We start from the raw sequence: 14,416 nt of genomic DNA, 5'->3' as shown, positions 1-14,416 counted from the left end.
TAGGCAATGGCTTCAGATGCTGTAAGAAGATAAAATTAACCACAAATTTTTTAATTTTTTAAGTATTGGGAAAAGCCCCAAACACTTAAAAGTTTAAGTCTTTTGCAATATTACACTGAACAAGAAAAAAAGCAACAGCAATGCAGAGGATCACTAATAGAACAGCTTCAAAAATCTCTCCAAGTTGCAGTGTTAATTATTGAAATAACTTATTTCCAACAAACATTGGGAGTTAACCATCATTATCTCTATGACAAGATCTAATGGAGCTCTGAAAAAACACAACTAGCAGCTCGTTAGACTACCAGCTCCATTTGAAATCTAAATCAGACACAAAGAAAAGAGAAAAACACAAACAAAAATTTGGCTGTACCTTATTAAGCTTTTCCACTGTATCTTCTCCCATTTGTCTTTTCTCTTCCTCCAATTTTAACTCCAGTTTCCCTACTTTCTGCGTCAGGTTCTGGATTTCCTCACTATGGTTGGAAAAGCAAAGATATTTATAGCTTATAGAAATTTTCTGTTTACTGTGCTTTGAAAACACTGAACCTATTTTGGAACACTTGGTTGCTTTGGGTTTGTTTTTTAAGGCCAAGGAGGGGAACTGCTCAGGATACCTGTTCTCATAGTAACAGACATGGCATCAATTCTCAATCTGTGATAGCACAGCCTTATGTTAAAATTAAGAAGTCTCAAGGTTACTGTGCTAGCCTTGATACTATTAATAATGTATTTAGATGTGCTACAGTTTTGTGTTTGTCAGTCAAAGCCCTTTCTCACAAAACAATATTGAAATCACTTTTTTTGTGCCTCCCTTGCACAGGATTCTCACTCACAGTTGTGCAGAATACAAGGAGTAACTGGAATGACACAGAGACAATGGTCTAGAAACATAGGCTAAGGTAAAGAAAAAACAGTTTCCTAGAGAAAAAATGTCTGAGCCCAACATAAAAGCTTTTTCCATTTATCTTATGAATTTTTATTACAATTTAGATCTTATTTTTACTATACTACTTAGTCTTGCACTTTCTCTAAGAGCACTCTATAGAATTCTTCCCCTAGTAACTTACTCCATCCCTCCAAACACTTCTGCTTAAAAGAACCCCCAGCTTCTTGCAGTTCAGAAGAACTCCTACAGAATTTGAGCCACTTCAAAAGAGAATTAGACTTTAGGAGATTTTTTTTTTTGTTCCAAAAGGATCTATTAATACAAAATGCTTTACCTTAAAGTCTGCTCTTCTGTACTCTTTTCTTCCATCTTACTCTGCCACTTCTGCAGCTCCAGCTCCACTTCAGCCTTAGCCTGCAGTAACTGCTTGATATCTAATCTAAAAAGGTACAAGGAAATCTCAGTGATACCTGACACATTCATAGTTCCACCAAGTATTTTTTTAAACTTTTAATTCAATTGGGTTTTCCCAAATTTGTAAAGTAACTAAATGTTTAATTTTTCCTTTTAAACAAAATGAAGTGCAAGCACCTGTTGCTGAGGAGCAAAGGCCTCCTCACGTGCTCTCACTGTGCATTTTTATTAAGAGGTGACACAGGAGGCAGTGTCACCAACACACCTCCCTGTGGACATGTCCCTGCTCACAGTGCTCAGATCAACCTGTCCCAAGGCCCTGACACAACAAACAGTCCAGGCAATACAAACTGCAGATCAATCACTTGAGGGGAGGACAGAAGCCACACAGGATCCCAGGGCAGAAGGCAGGTTTAAATGGAGAAAGTGGGAGATCAGGACAAAACATGTTGAAAAAAACAAACAAACAAATAAAAAAACCTCAACAAAAACAAACAAACCACAAATTTTTACAGCACAACACAAACAAGATGTGCTGCATAAACATATAACCCTTCAAAGGGTTTTCAGTGTGGTTGGCAGAAAAATAAGCCTTGAAAAATGTGCTAAAAACAAGCAGAAATTCTCATTTTCCATCCTCTGGCTTTTCTTCTTCAATGTAATATTATGAAGCAAGTAGGATTAGAAAGAAACTTTTGAAATAAAAACTGAAGGGATTCTCAAAATTAATATTCTAGTTGAAAATGTGAATTACTTATTACATCACTTCATAACAGGATCAGATATGATGAAACACTTCACACTTACAGAAGAACATCCCAGACAAGAGTCACACTTACTCTTTACTGAGCAGGAGGTTCTGAAGTGCCTGCCTATCATTCTTCAGTTTCTTCACCAGCTTCTGGAGGCGACAGCATTCCTCACTTAAATGTTGGGATGATGGATGGTCCAGGTCCACAGAAGGTGAAGATGACTCAGGAAGCACTTGAGATGCCTCACTATCACCTAAGGATACCCTGCTGCTCTCCATGGCACACACTTTCTAAGCAGGGTAAATTCACATGAACACACACACAAAAAAAGAAAATTAAATTTAGCATGAAATTACCTTATTTGGACCATCAGAAAAGATCAAATGGAGGTTAATTCTAAAATGTGCATCTATATCTAACAAGTGTGATAGAAGAAAACAGGGAGGGAGGGCTCATGCTATAGGCAGCAGGTTATGTGTGTGAGGCAGAATGCACAAGGCTGAGACATTGAAGAACATGCCAAGAGCACAAGGCAGTGGTTCTGCATTTTCTGCTCCCAGACAGGCAAGAAAGCCACTTAACTATGACCACTTACTTTTTCTAGATCCACAATCTTCCTCACCAGCCTCTGTCTGCTCCACTCACTATAATCTAAATACAATAACAAAGCTTTACACATGTAACTACATCCACGGGGAAACATTGTTCTTGCCTTTTGAAACTTCTGGCCATATCAAAAGACCATTTAAAGATCTGTGAATGCCAACTTCAAATATCTACCAATGAAAAAATGAGAACGGGCATAAAATATCTGACTTCTAAACCAATTAGCTCAGAAATAAATATAAGCCACTCACATTCACCAGCTTTCAGCTATTGAGAAAGTTTCCTCTATCAATTCCAGTTTAGAATTCTCAGGGACAATAACAGAGGAAACACAGATCTGACTGGAGAAATCAGAGACTCCTGAAAGAAGGTTCTCATTCCAACTTTGCCACTCCTGAATCTTCACTTTTGTAATAACTCCCTTACTTCCACCTTTGTAGGGTTCTGCTGTCACACATATTTCAGATGTACCCAAATCCCTTGCCTCACCTTCACTGACTTTCCAGCACATACTTTTTGTTTTACTGTGAGGAGGGGAAGTGCTCAGCACATGATCCAGATCCTCCTTCAGCCTGCGATTCTCAGCCTGCATTTCCCTGATGTTCCTGGAGAGCCTCAGCACAGCAGCATTCAGTGCCTTCAGTCGTTTCTGGGTGTCTCTGCCCTCTGCACTTGGAAAAGGGATCAAAACCAGAAAGTTAACTTAAAAGCAGAGAACAAAGAAGCAGCGTTAAAAAGAGTGGAGCAGCTTCACTATTCAAGTCAGATGGCTGAGTTGACAGCCTCAGTTCCCCCATAATAACATTTCTCAATGTTTTATTTTATTTGGGAAGTTACCTATTCTTTTCTGAAAAAGCATGCAAAGATCATCTTGCTCAACACTTCCACAATTGTTTTAATTTGCATCAAAAAATCTGAAACTTTGAAAATTCATTTATTACTTTTACTTCCTCCCCCACTCTGTTCCATTTATGCACAAATAAGGGCACTTGTATGAATGTTATTTATCTTATGTTCTGTTTGTTTTGTTAACCAGCCTTATAATGCTTTACCAGCACTCTGTGAACCTCTGATTTAAAAAATGCTTCAGCCAACTGTGAGGCTCCTCCAAAAAACTGTCCAGCACAGAGAGCAAACCTGCAGGCTCTGAATGGCTTTTGATCACTAACAAACATTGAGACTGGGGGAGAGAGAGAGGGATAGACAGAAATGAAATAGCTCTCAAACAAATCCAACACCCAAGTGTATTTCCAGATAACTGGAAACGATTTTCTACTGTAAAAGAAACTATCCTTGTGTCTATAAACCCCAGACAGATCTGAAAACAGATTTGAAGAATACAGCTAATATGGAAATGAAAAGCATCAGAAATTGGAAAGCCTGTTATGTGCTAAAATGACTTTAAATATACTACAGGGATTTTTAGTTTTTTTCTAACAAAGGGAGGAAGAAATCTGAGCTTCTAGATGTGCAAAGTTGTAACGTTTGTTCACAAAACAGACTTTTAGTGAGATGAAATATATTTTGTTTATTGCTAGGAGAAAATTCCCAAAAACTTGCTTCTGGAAATAAAGGCCTGAAGTAACTTATGCACTTAGTTTTGCACAAACGCCACTGTCAGTGACAACCACAGAACAGTTTGTGAGGGAATCTTACATCCCATCCACTGGAATAATTACAAGGTAAAAGGGGAGACAGCCTACAGTCAGCATATCAGAGTGAAAAGGGTGAATTTTCAGCTGATCTCATTTTTAGAAACTAAAAGGAAATGAAGGAAAAAACCAAACAAAATAAGGCTGTCCAGATGTCATGGATGACTATCCCCACAGCTGTCCCAGACAGAAGGGAAAAAAAAAAAGAGTAAAAACCAAAACACAACACACCATTAAAATGGGGTAGTGACAAAAATGACAGAAATCATAACCAGACCACTCAGTGACATCATTTTAGGCTCATCTATAACCTAAACAGAAAAATAGATTTCAGTCCATTTTGAAAGCTTAAAAAGTCAGTTTCTAGCTAAAACTGGATACTACAGCTTCACATATAAATAACCACACTTCAGTATTAACACTGAAAAAGAGAAGCCAAATGCCATTCACTTCAGCCAGAACTAATGGAGACAAGCATCATGAAAGAAATACTCTCAAACAACTCTTTCAATATGCCAGAGTCCTGACCTTCAACATGATTTATTATTTCAGTGCTCAGCCTCTCCAGCAGAGACTGACAGTCACGTAATGGAGAGAGACTGCCCTGACCACCACTTTTTGAAGCTATGAATAAATGAGGACAAGGAAGAGACCTGGTGACTCATTTGCACCTGTAAATAAACTAGGTGTGATGGCTTAGAGCCTTGAGAGGCTGGTCACTGCAGGCCTGAGCCAAAAGATTTACTTTTTTTAAAAAGTGACAAAACAAATTGCAGTTTTCAATCCACAAGTGACAGTGAATTAGGGAACAAAAGCAGTATAAATAATGACCCTAAGGAGTTCTCACATGTTTCTATCAATCTAAATAATTACACTCAGTGTTAAGACAGTTGTCTGTACTTAACACTAGGAGGTCAAGTATATTTTGAAGTGGTGTGGTAACAAATTTTACTGTCCTACAAGACACTCTTGCCCTTTTTTCAGCTCAAATAACACTCACTTGCAGTGATGCTTTTAATTTGCTCTCTTAGTGGAGTTTTGTCTTCTGCCTTTGTGCTTTGACTTTTATGGCCTCTATAAACTGTTCACCCTCAGCACCATGCCCACACTTGCACGCCAGTGACAAGCACTAGTACAAGCTTCTCTGACACACTTTACTAGTCTGTGTCTCTGTAGCAAAGGAAAATAATGTTTACTCCAAGAACATTTTCTTTGCAGCACACACTCTAGAGCAAGATGCAGAACTGACTCAAGTGTGAAATGCCAAACATCCAGGGAGTTTGTTTCAATTACAAGTAATGCCAGAATAGGTGTGATTATGAGGGAAGATGTAAAAGAGATAAATTTTCAGTGCCATCCTGTGCTTTCTAAATAGCTCTGGTATTTTTCCAGATCCACAGAATGATCTATCTACAAGCAAAAAAATGTGACTAAGACATATTTCAAGACTGCGAAGCCAACTAAAGCAGTACCAAAAAAGCAAATCCAGCTATCTAAATGACAAAAACTGTTCCCATGTAGTAGCTTTCCATCAGCTAAAGTAAGACTCCAGTGATATGCCAAACACATGCATGCAAACATTTTTATCAGGAGAATTAAACATACTTTTTCCTCATAGTCTCAGACTTGGCCAGGAGGAGCTGGAGGCGATGAACCTGTGAAACAGAGATTCCATTAAGGAGCATTAGCAATGTCAGCTTCCACAGCAACACATCTGCTCATTAGGTGAAAATCAGAACAAGACTCTCTGGGCAGTGGCAGAGCTAATGATGCCATCACTGAAAATCAGGCTACTGTTAAATTTGCTTCCATCTCAACATTACACTTATGGATATACAGTGGGTTCTTGACTTGCCCTTATTCATTAACACACTCAACCTATTGAAAAAAACATTTTTCCAGTACATACAGCTGGAGTTGTGAGAGTAACTATGAAAACCTGCCACCACAGGTGCTGTTAAGGTAAAAGAAACTTATCTTAAATATTCCATTTTCACTTTGACTCAACAACTGCCCAGCTTCCTGTCCTGCCTGCACCCTGAAGGACCTGCCAGACCTACCTCCTCATAGTAGGTTTCCATGGCTAACCTCACTTCTTCCAAACTACTGGTCTTCATGTCTGCCTGGGATTCACTGTAAATAGAATAATACAAAAAAAAAATCCAGTCAGATCAGCAAAGACACTGCAAGCTGATTGTTCATAATTTTTTTGGTTTATAATTGCCAATATGTTCTGGGAGTTTACTAAAATGTCTTAAGGAATAGAACACAACTGAAAAATAACATGGGTTTCCAATTCTCTCTATTAGCTCATCCAATACAAGCCTCTACCCCCTGCCCCCTCAAAGTCATACTTAATAGTGTTGTCTTTCTCCTTGCACTGCTCTTCAAGCTTGACAGTCTTCTGCTTTAATCCAGTAACCACCTACAGAAAGAACAAAGAGCTCATGAGTCCTTGAATGATCTGTCTCTTCAGAGAAGGTCTATTCCTGTCTGCCCTGTCTTTATAAATTGTACCTAATCAGATATACTTATTTCTACATATTTCAGTCCTTAGTAAATCATACACATCTGCTACCCTGTGAAAAAGAGAACACTGATGAAATCAGATGGCTGATTTCATAATGAGCTTAAGCATATGGATGTACAACCATAAAATAAAACAACATTGCCCATTACCCAGCCAACATCAAAGCAGAAAACAATAGGGAGAATACTGCCTAAACAGACTCAAGACAATGACAAAGAAAGCCCTTCAAAATGATGTTAATTCTAGATCGTTGTTACTGACTCCTTACCTGCTAACAGAGATACAGGTTATGTGATTCCCTAACTGATTATTCTTTCTGACCTAACTTTATTTTTTAGTAGTATTTCATCTCAGCAAGAGGAAAAAGGACAAATGAAAGCAGGAAATTATGAAGACACTCTTACCCATCCATTATCAGTCTTCTTTTCTGACAAAGCTCGTGCCAGCTCAGAGCCCTGCAACAGAAGAAGCAAGTGACCAACTCTGCTACTTTATTCTACTGCTGGCTCTTTCCACAGAATTTTCCAACCTGCTCAACTCCACAGTCACATCACAGTCCAAGAGCTGAAATTCTGAACTCTGTATGCCCACAGCTCTCTATTAGCACATTTCTCCCAAGATGTAGGTCTGCACACAGTGACAGCCACAAGAAATTCAGTAAGATTCAAGTCTGATCACAACCACAAATGCTTCTTGTCAGGGCCTGACAAGACTGCTCTTCTGCCTCCTGGTCAGGTCTCAGGACTGTGTGCACCCATCACTCTGGAAGCTCCTAATTAGACAGCATTTTTATTTTACCTTCAGAAATTAAAGGTATTTGTGCTAAATGAACTTATTTGTAGTGCATGGCATCATCTTCCTTTGAACTGAGTTGGACTGCTGATCTGCTGGACCAGAAATCCCTTTACACCACCTCTCATATTCCAGCTCATCACTCCTAGGAGTCACCACACTACAAAATTCCTACTCTTTTGCCCCGCTTTTATCCCCACAAGAAATACCCACCCTGGAAGGATCCAGCAGTTGTTCAATCTGTTTATCCTTTCTACTGTTCTCCTCTTCCAGTCGACGGAGCTTTGTCTTCATTCGGTCTCCCTCATTCTTCTGAGCTTGTATTGTCTAAAAGAGGGGAGAAGAATCTTAAGCACATTTCAGAAATAGGAAAATGCAGAGTTTTCACATGGAAACACATTCTGATGTCAAAACCAATCCAATTGCGATGGTAAAGATGACAAGGAAGAAGAGGAGAAAACAGCCAAAACACAAAACCACCACACTGGAGCACGGCAGACACCAGGACAGGACAGCTTAGGGAGGAGACGGAGGGAAGATAAAAGGAGAAGGTCTAACAGAAAGGCAACCTTACAGAAAAAATCAACCCCAGCCAATGTATTTGTCTACAAGTAACCCCAGAGTTCAACAAGCCCAGTCCTCACTCTTCATACAGTGCACCAACCTCTAAGAAAACTCCAACCCTATTACCACAGTGAATTTGTCTAAGACAGACACAAGTTTTAGTTTAGTCTTACATTACAAATGCAAAAAAAATGTGGTGGATATATCAAGTTGTACAAGTCAAAGTATTCTGGATCATTAAGGCCAGGACATGTACAGGATGGAGCAATGCCATGACTTTTTCTGTAATATCAGAGAAACTGTACCTTTTTCAGTTCTATAATTTCATCATACATATCTTCTTTCTCTTTGTAGTCAGGAGTTCCAGGAACGTAGCCTACAGAAAGGGGTATGTAAAATAAGCAGATCCAAAAGAGGTATTTTTAACCAACCAGAAACCTTGCAGATAAAGAGAAATATCTAGAACAGCACCAAAGTGGAAACTATTTTTTTCCCTTTCCTCAAAGAAGAAAAATCAACAAGGAAATTAATTTTAGAAATGGAGGTGAAATTGAAGTGTTACTGTATGAAAAAAATCTGCCAGATTTTGCAGCCAATTTTTTCCTAATTAATTCTCTTTTGTGGTGCTATATTAAAATAGCCATCTCAAGAAAGATACAAACATCACAGAAGACTAGAGTCTCCTCATCCAAATAAATCCATTATTTACAAAAGGTTTCTAAAAGATGCCTAGAATACATTTTTCTATTTATGCTTAACATGTACAAATATATCTTGTGAAGTTGCCAGAAACTGTGAATCACCAGTAAATGTATAGGTGTCATTTAAAATGGGAGTGGAATTGAAAAGTTTACAGTTCTCCTTTAAGAAAAGCAGGACAAAACTTTGAAAGTTTGCTCTTCTCATAAAACTCATTTGATTTTAATGTCACAACCACATGATAAAACACTTTCTAGAGAAGAAGTAAAAGGAGTCAATTACACAGAATTTCAGGCAAGCAGATGGTTTCTATCAATGGTTCCTAAACTATGTTTTGAAGTCACAATAAATTGTCTACAGCTGTCCCATTGAACCATATTATATTTGCAACATTTTCAGCTGCAAATGCATGGCAATTTGCAAAAGTTTTGAAAGCTAACAGTGATTCATTGCTCAAAAAAAATTGGAAATCCCTGCCTTAACCAATTTAGGAATCTCAAAAAGTATCTCATGGATCATATTTTCACACATGTATTTTAGTAAACTAAAATGGCTCTTGCTTTTCTTAAGCAATGTGTGTTTTTAGAGGGGAAAAAAATAAATTCACTTTTATCTACCTCACCATTATAGAGCTTACCATTACTGGAAGAACGAGCATGTTTTGGCTTTTTCATTCCTAGAGCTTCCTTCAAATATTCTGGAGTGCTACTGGAAACGTTAGCTCGCACATGCCCCGTGTCAGCATCTGATTTCAGAGCATGGCTCATTCCTGCCAAGACAAATGGAACAAAAACGCAAAAATCAGGGATAATTGTGAATTAAATTTGTGGAATTATTCTGAACAAATGCAACATGGAAAGCTCCAGATGCTGTTAATTATTCCCTCTATAAATGCCAATGCTCAAGATCAGATAATTCCAACCACCCAAATAAATAACAGTGAAATTAATTCCTATGTAACCTTTAATCAAATACAAATTTATTTTTTAATAGTTTATATGTTAAGCTGTCCACAACAACGAATTTTATCCATAAATGCAAACAACATTTCTATACTAATACCTTGTTTCAGAAATCCCAGCCACATCTGCCTTGGGTTTTCAACAGTTGCATTCTCAAAACAAGCACTGCCCGTTCCCTGCACAGATCTCCAAGCTGCAGCTTTTCTAGGATACAGTTGTGTGCTTGAGCTGTAGGGAGACTCTACAGTAAAAGAAAATATCTCAGTGCTGCCTTCAAAAGCTCAAGGTTACTAAAACTGTTGTTGTCTTGTTCTTCAAAGTTTCCAGAGTCAATCCTATTACTTGTAAAAATAGAATTTAACAGCATATTCCATACTGGCTTATACGGAGCAATGGGACAGGCACATAAAAAATGTACAAAACCCAAAAAACTCCACTATAAACAAAAAAATACAATTTCAAAAAATGAAGAGGCTTAGAAAAAGGCAGAGTGACAGTAGTATGATTCAACACATGTGGAAATACTTATGTGTACAGTTTGGATAGGCATCTTTAAGATACCTGCACATCAAAATGTTGTTATTAACACCACTTTAGGGTAAAGCCTTCTTTGAAACATTCACTAGAAGCCAATGAAGCAAGGTAAATGGAAAAGTATAGCAAAAAAACATAAACCCCAGAAAAAAAGGACAAATCCGATATTAAAACTGCAGATCTAATAATAATAGCAACATTGTACTGTGAAAAAAAACCAAAACAACCCTTCACAACAAATGAAACAGAGAACCATTAAATCTACACAGAGAGATCCATGACTGGATGGTGGAGAGCTCCAGTAATTCCAGAGTCTCTCTACACAACATGTATCAGCATTTCTCCAAAAAGACAAGGAGAAACGCAAATTCAGAATGGCTGCCATCAGAAGGCATAACATGAGAAAAAAGTAGATTATGCTGGAGAATCAAGATTTACAACCAACCCATACATGCCAATATTTTAGTGTATACAAGCTGGACTTCACAGGTTACAGAACAGATCTCATAGGTGTGCTCTGCACACAGCAGTGAACAATTCTGAAGGGAATAACAAGATCTTATTTCAAATAAAGCTCCCAGTTCCTGTATGCTACAAATGTATCAGGTTTTGCAACTGCAGAATAAAGTTTTGGAACACTTACTTGGTGATTTTGGAGGCTTGTGAAAAATCTTCTTCTTTAACTTCTGAAAGAGAAATGGATTTTTTTTTTCTGTATTGAAAGTACTCAGCTCTTAAGATATCATCATATAATCTCAAAATTGCCTTCAATCTCCCATTTTCCATGAAGATCTTTTGCTCTAATAAGACAAAACCTTTTCTATAGAAAAGAAAAATAGTAGCATTAAGCATGTGCAGATTTGGGCACAGCAATGGTGACCAGAATTAAGGTGGTGCCAACTGAAGTCTGATTATACAGATAAACTGTCAATTCTTGCTCAGAACATGAGACCTTTCCCAGCAATATTAAATATGAGTAGCAGAAAATTCAAGATGATCCTAGGGTAGAGGCTGATCTGCAGAACCCTTTAGCTGAAGGAGTTATTAAATTCCATTAAAACTCTCTAAAAGGATTACTTAAGACCACAACTTGATAGAACAGCAAAATAAAGCCAAACATCATTTGCAGTCCCAGTGCTGAGAATGTGGCAGGCAGAATTACACCTGAAATCAGAGGTTTGTGACTCAGGCCCATTGCAGTGCCACTGTTCACTCTCCTCTCTGAGGGGTGCTTGGTGAGCAGGAGGCAGCACACGGATGAGCAGGAACTCCAGAGGGGTTTTGGGGTGTTAATCCAAACTCACCATGGCTGTGTCTGACTGGCAGGTTATCACAGACAGGTTGTCATCTCCCTGGAAACACAGACAGGACATTGGCTACTGAACAACTGCTTGTAATACACATCCAGAAAACCTCCACAGTTCAACAAAGATGGAAAGCAATAAATTCAAACAGTAAACACTGTGAGCAAAGCCTCTGTTCCTCTTCCATTGCATTGCTAAAATGTCAATTGTTTAAGATAAAAATAAGCCATTTTTAAAAAACACTAAAGCCACTGAAGGGTGGTGGGGCTCTTGCTGCAAAAGCCAACATCATTTGCTCTAATACAAATAGTTCTGGGATATTGTAAAAGTTACTTCAGAAATGAACCATCATAGAATGCTTTGGGTTGGAATGCACCTTAAAGATCACCCAGTTTCAACCCCTGTGCCACAAGCAGGGACACTTTGCACTTGAGTCACAGAGACTTGGCACTGCAGTGCACAGCACTGCACCAGCTGAACCTTCAGCTGGCTCTGCATAAATTTCTCCACCATTTAAGCTGCAACTCACTCAGCTCTTCCCTTCCTCCCTCACCTGTGCTACCCCTGCTATGCTATGGGATTGTTCAGTTCCTGTATGAAATGGAGAAGTGCTCAGGCCAAGGGAAGACACCTCAAATGCAAGGAAGATGACAAGTTTCCCTCCCTCTCAAATGCAATCATATCCACAGCTAAAGGAAAATTTCCACTTAGCTTCCAAATTATCTGGATGCTGCCTGCACAGAAAGGCCTTTTCCACTTGCTGCTGGCTCTGTGGTGCTCAGCACCAACCTTTGGACAGATGCTGATCTGTGCCTGTAAGAGGCAGGGGAGGGGATGAAGTATTTTTGGAAACCCTGGCTGGCAGAAGAGGAGCAAGGAGAGCAGGTTAAAGAGCCTGCCATGCTGGCTGAGAGCAGGCAGGGATGTGTCCTCACACACCAGGCCATGCAGTTTTTCATTGCCTGAGGCAATGCTCCTCGCAGCACACTGATTAATTTTGTTATTTTAAGGCTTCTCATTCTGAAATATCTCTCCCTAACTGCAGCTATCATGTTTGGAATCGATGTGAGAAGTGCCCAGCTTTGATAAATGGTAACAACAAAACCTTGGCCAGGATACAAACATGGTAACTTTCAGAGCCCCTTTGCTCCTGCAAAACTGCCCCAACCAGAGCCACCTGCAGCAGGCAACAACAGAACCTGGGGGCTCCCAGAGGGGCTCAAAACCTCCAGCTGGCTGCTGAGGGGGTGGGAGACAAACACCAACACAGAATCACAGAATTATCTAGATTGGAAAAGCCCTCCAAGGTCATCGAGTCCAGCCTATGACCCTATGATCCTTTGCCAGACCATGGCACTGGGTGCCGCGTCCAGCCTTCCTTTGAACACCTCCAGCGACGGCAAATCCACCACCTCCCTGGGCACTCCATACCAATACCTAATCGAGGAAATTCTTCCTAACGTCCAACCTAAACCTTCCTTAGCACAGCCTGAGACTTTGTCAGCTCTGTGCCGTGCTGCGGGGCACTCGGGGAGACACAGGCAGAGCCCGCAGTCCCGCGGGCTGGAGAAGGCAGAAACCATCGCACTCCCCCTTCCGAGCCACCGTCCCGGTGAGCCCGAGGGTGCTCCAAGGCTCTGCCCCGGCCTCGCCTGAGCGTTTCCTGAGCCGAGCCCGGGCCGAAGCAGGCCTAGACCTGGGGCCTTCTCCTCCTCCCCGCCGCTCACTCCTTACCAGCTCCCCCTCCGCGGCCGCTTCGCCGGCCCCCCGGGCCATGGTGGGAGAGAGGTGGGAAGGCTTCAGGGGGCGGCGGGGCCGCGGGGCCCCCCTCGGGCCGTGGCTGCCGGCTCGGGGCTGGGGGCAGCCATCGCCCCCCGGCGGCACTTCCGGGTCGCGGTAACCATGGCAACCCTCAGCGGCCCGGGGTGGTGACGCATGCGCAGAGCGGGGGCACGCCTGCAGGCAGTGTCGGGGGAGGACTCGGCCTGGCCGCGGAGCGCGGGTGACACCAAGCGGCCCCGCAGGGAGCGAAACCCCGGCGGGCGGCGGAGCGGCCTCTGCGAGGGCTCCGCTCCACTTGCGGGCCGGGAGCTTCTGCCCGAGAGCGCCGGGATAACTCCGGGCAAGGCGCAACTCCATCCCGCGCACCGCTGCTACCGTCCCGCAGCCACCGCCTGCCCCTGGAGCGCGCCCGGGTCACGCCCCCTGACCGGCCACTGGCCACGCCCCCGCTCCACTGGCCACGCCCCCTTTGCGACACTCGCGGTGCGGCCGGGCCGGGCCGGGCCGGTGCCGGTGGTCCCGGCCATGTGCGACCCCCAGTCCCGCTTCGTGGCCCGGGCCCGCCGCCGCTTCGCCATGACCCGCGAGTGCGCCGTGCTGCTGCCCGGAGTCTGCGCCGCCCTGGCCGACCCGCGGCAGCCCGGCCTCGACGACACCTGCCTGGAGAAACTGCTGGACTGGTTCCGCAGCCTGACGTGGTTCGGTGAGCGCCGGGAGCTGGCAGGGGCTGGTCCGAGGGGAGCGGAGATCCCACACGGGATCGCAGGGTAGTTCGGGTTGGGAGGGACCTCTGGAGATCATCCAGTGCAGCCCCGTGGCAAGGCAGGGTCACCTGGAGCAGGTGACACGGGAACAGGGTCCGGGTGGGATTGGAACGTCTGCACCACGACCTGAGGGGCTGCGGCACCTGGAAATGCTGTGTGTGCACCCGAATTC

At 42.1% G+C, this 14,416-nt stretch overlaps 1 protein-coding gene across 6 annotated transcripts in view; it reads right to left on the bottom strand.

The window, feature by feature from the left end:
* The window catches only part of IQCE (IQ motif containing E), a 28,658-nt gene extending 14,700 nt beyond the window's left edge, over window positions 1–13,958 (bottom strand). For 4 of the 6 annotated variants that reach the window (XR_005954722.1, XM_041462402.1, XM_041462405.1 and 1 more), the window contains exons 1-16: window positions 13,433–13,958; window positions 11,699–11,746; window positions 11,038–11,080; window positions 9,961–10,101; window positions 9,536–9,667; window positions 8,505–8,575; window positions 7,849–7,962; window positions 7,248–7,298; window positions 6,668–6,738; window positions 6,374–6,446; window positions 5,919–5,968; window positions 3,151–3,332; window positions 2,651–2,706; window positions 2,143–2,345; window positions 1,224–1,328; window positions 374–476 (exon numbers count right to left, since the gene is read on the bottom strand). Coding sequence is in view for 5 of the 6 variants with exons in the window: in XM_041462402.1 (XP_041318336.1) it covers window positions 374–476; window positions 1,224–1,328; window positions 2,143–2,345; window positions 2,651–2,706; window positions 3,151–3,332; window positions 5,919–5,968; window positions 6,374–6,446; window positions 6,668–6,738; window positions 7,248–7,298; window positions 7,849–7,962; window positions 8,505–8,575; window positions 9,536–9,667; window positions 9,961–10,101; window positions 11,038–11,080; window positions 11,699–11,746; window positions 13,433–13,837 (1,848 nt within the window). In the remaining variant the exon portion in view is untranslated. The remainder of the gene's footprint in view (window positions 1–373; window positions 477–1,223; window positions 1,329–2,142; window positions 2,346–2,650; window positions 2,707–3,150; window positions 3,333–5,918; window positions 5,969–6,373; window positions 6,447–6,667; window positions 6,739–7,247; window positions 7,299–7,848; window positions 7,963–8,504; window positions 8,576–9,535; window positions 9,668–9,960; window positions 10,102–11,037; window positions 11,081–11,698; window positions 11,747–13,432) is intronic. The other 2 variants (XM_041462406.1, XM_041462404.1) reach the window with 2 other exon arrangements.
* Between the last annotated feature and the right edge of the window lie 458 nt (window positions 13,959–14,416).

Source organism: Pyrgilauda ruficollis, unplaced genomic scaffold (assembly GCF_017590135.1).
Source record: "Pyrgilauda ruficollis isolate IOZ18807 unplaced genomic scaffold, ASM1759013v1 scaffold16, whole genome shotgun sequence".
Taxonomy (NCBI): domain Eukaryota; kingdom Metazoa; phylum Chordata; class Aves; order Passeriformes; family Passeridae; genus Pyrgilauda; species Pyrgilauda ruficollis.
This window is presented reverse-complemented; position numbering and strand designations above follow the sequence as displayed.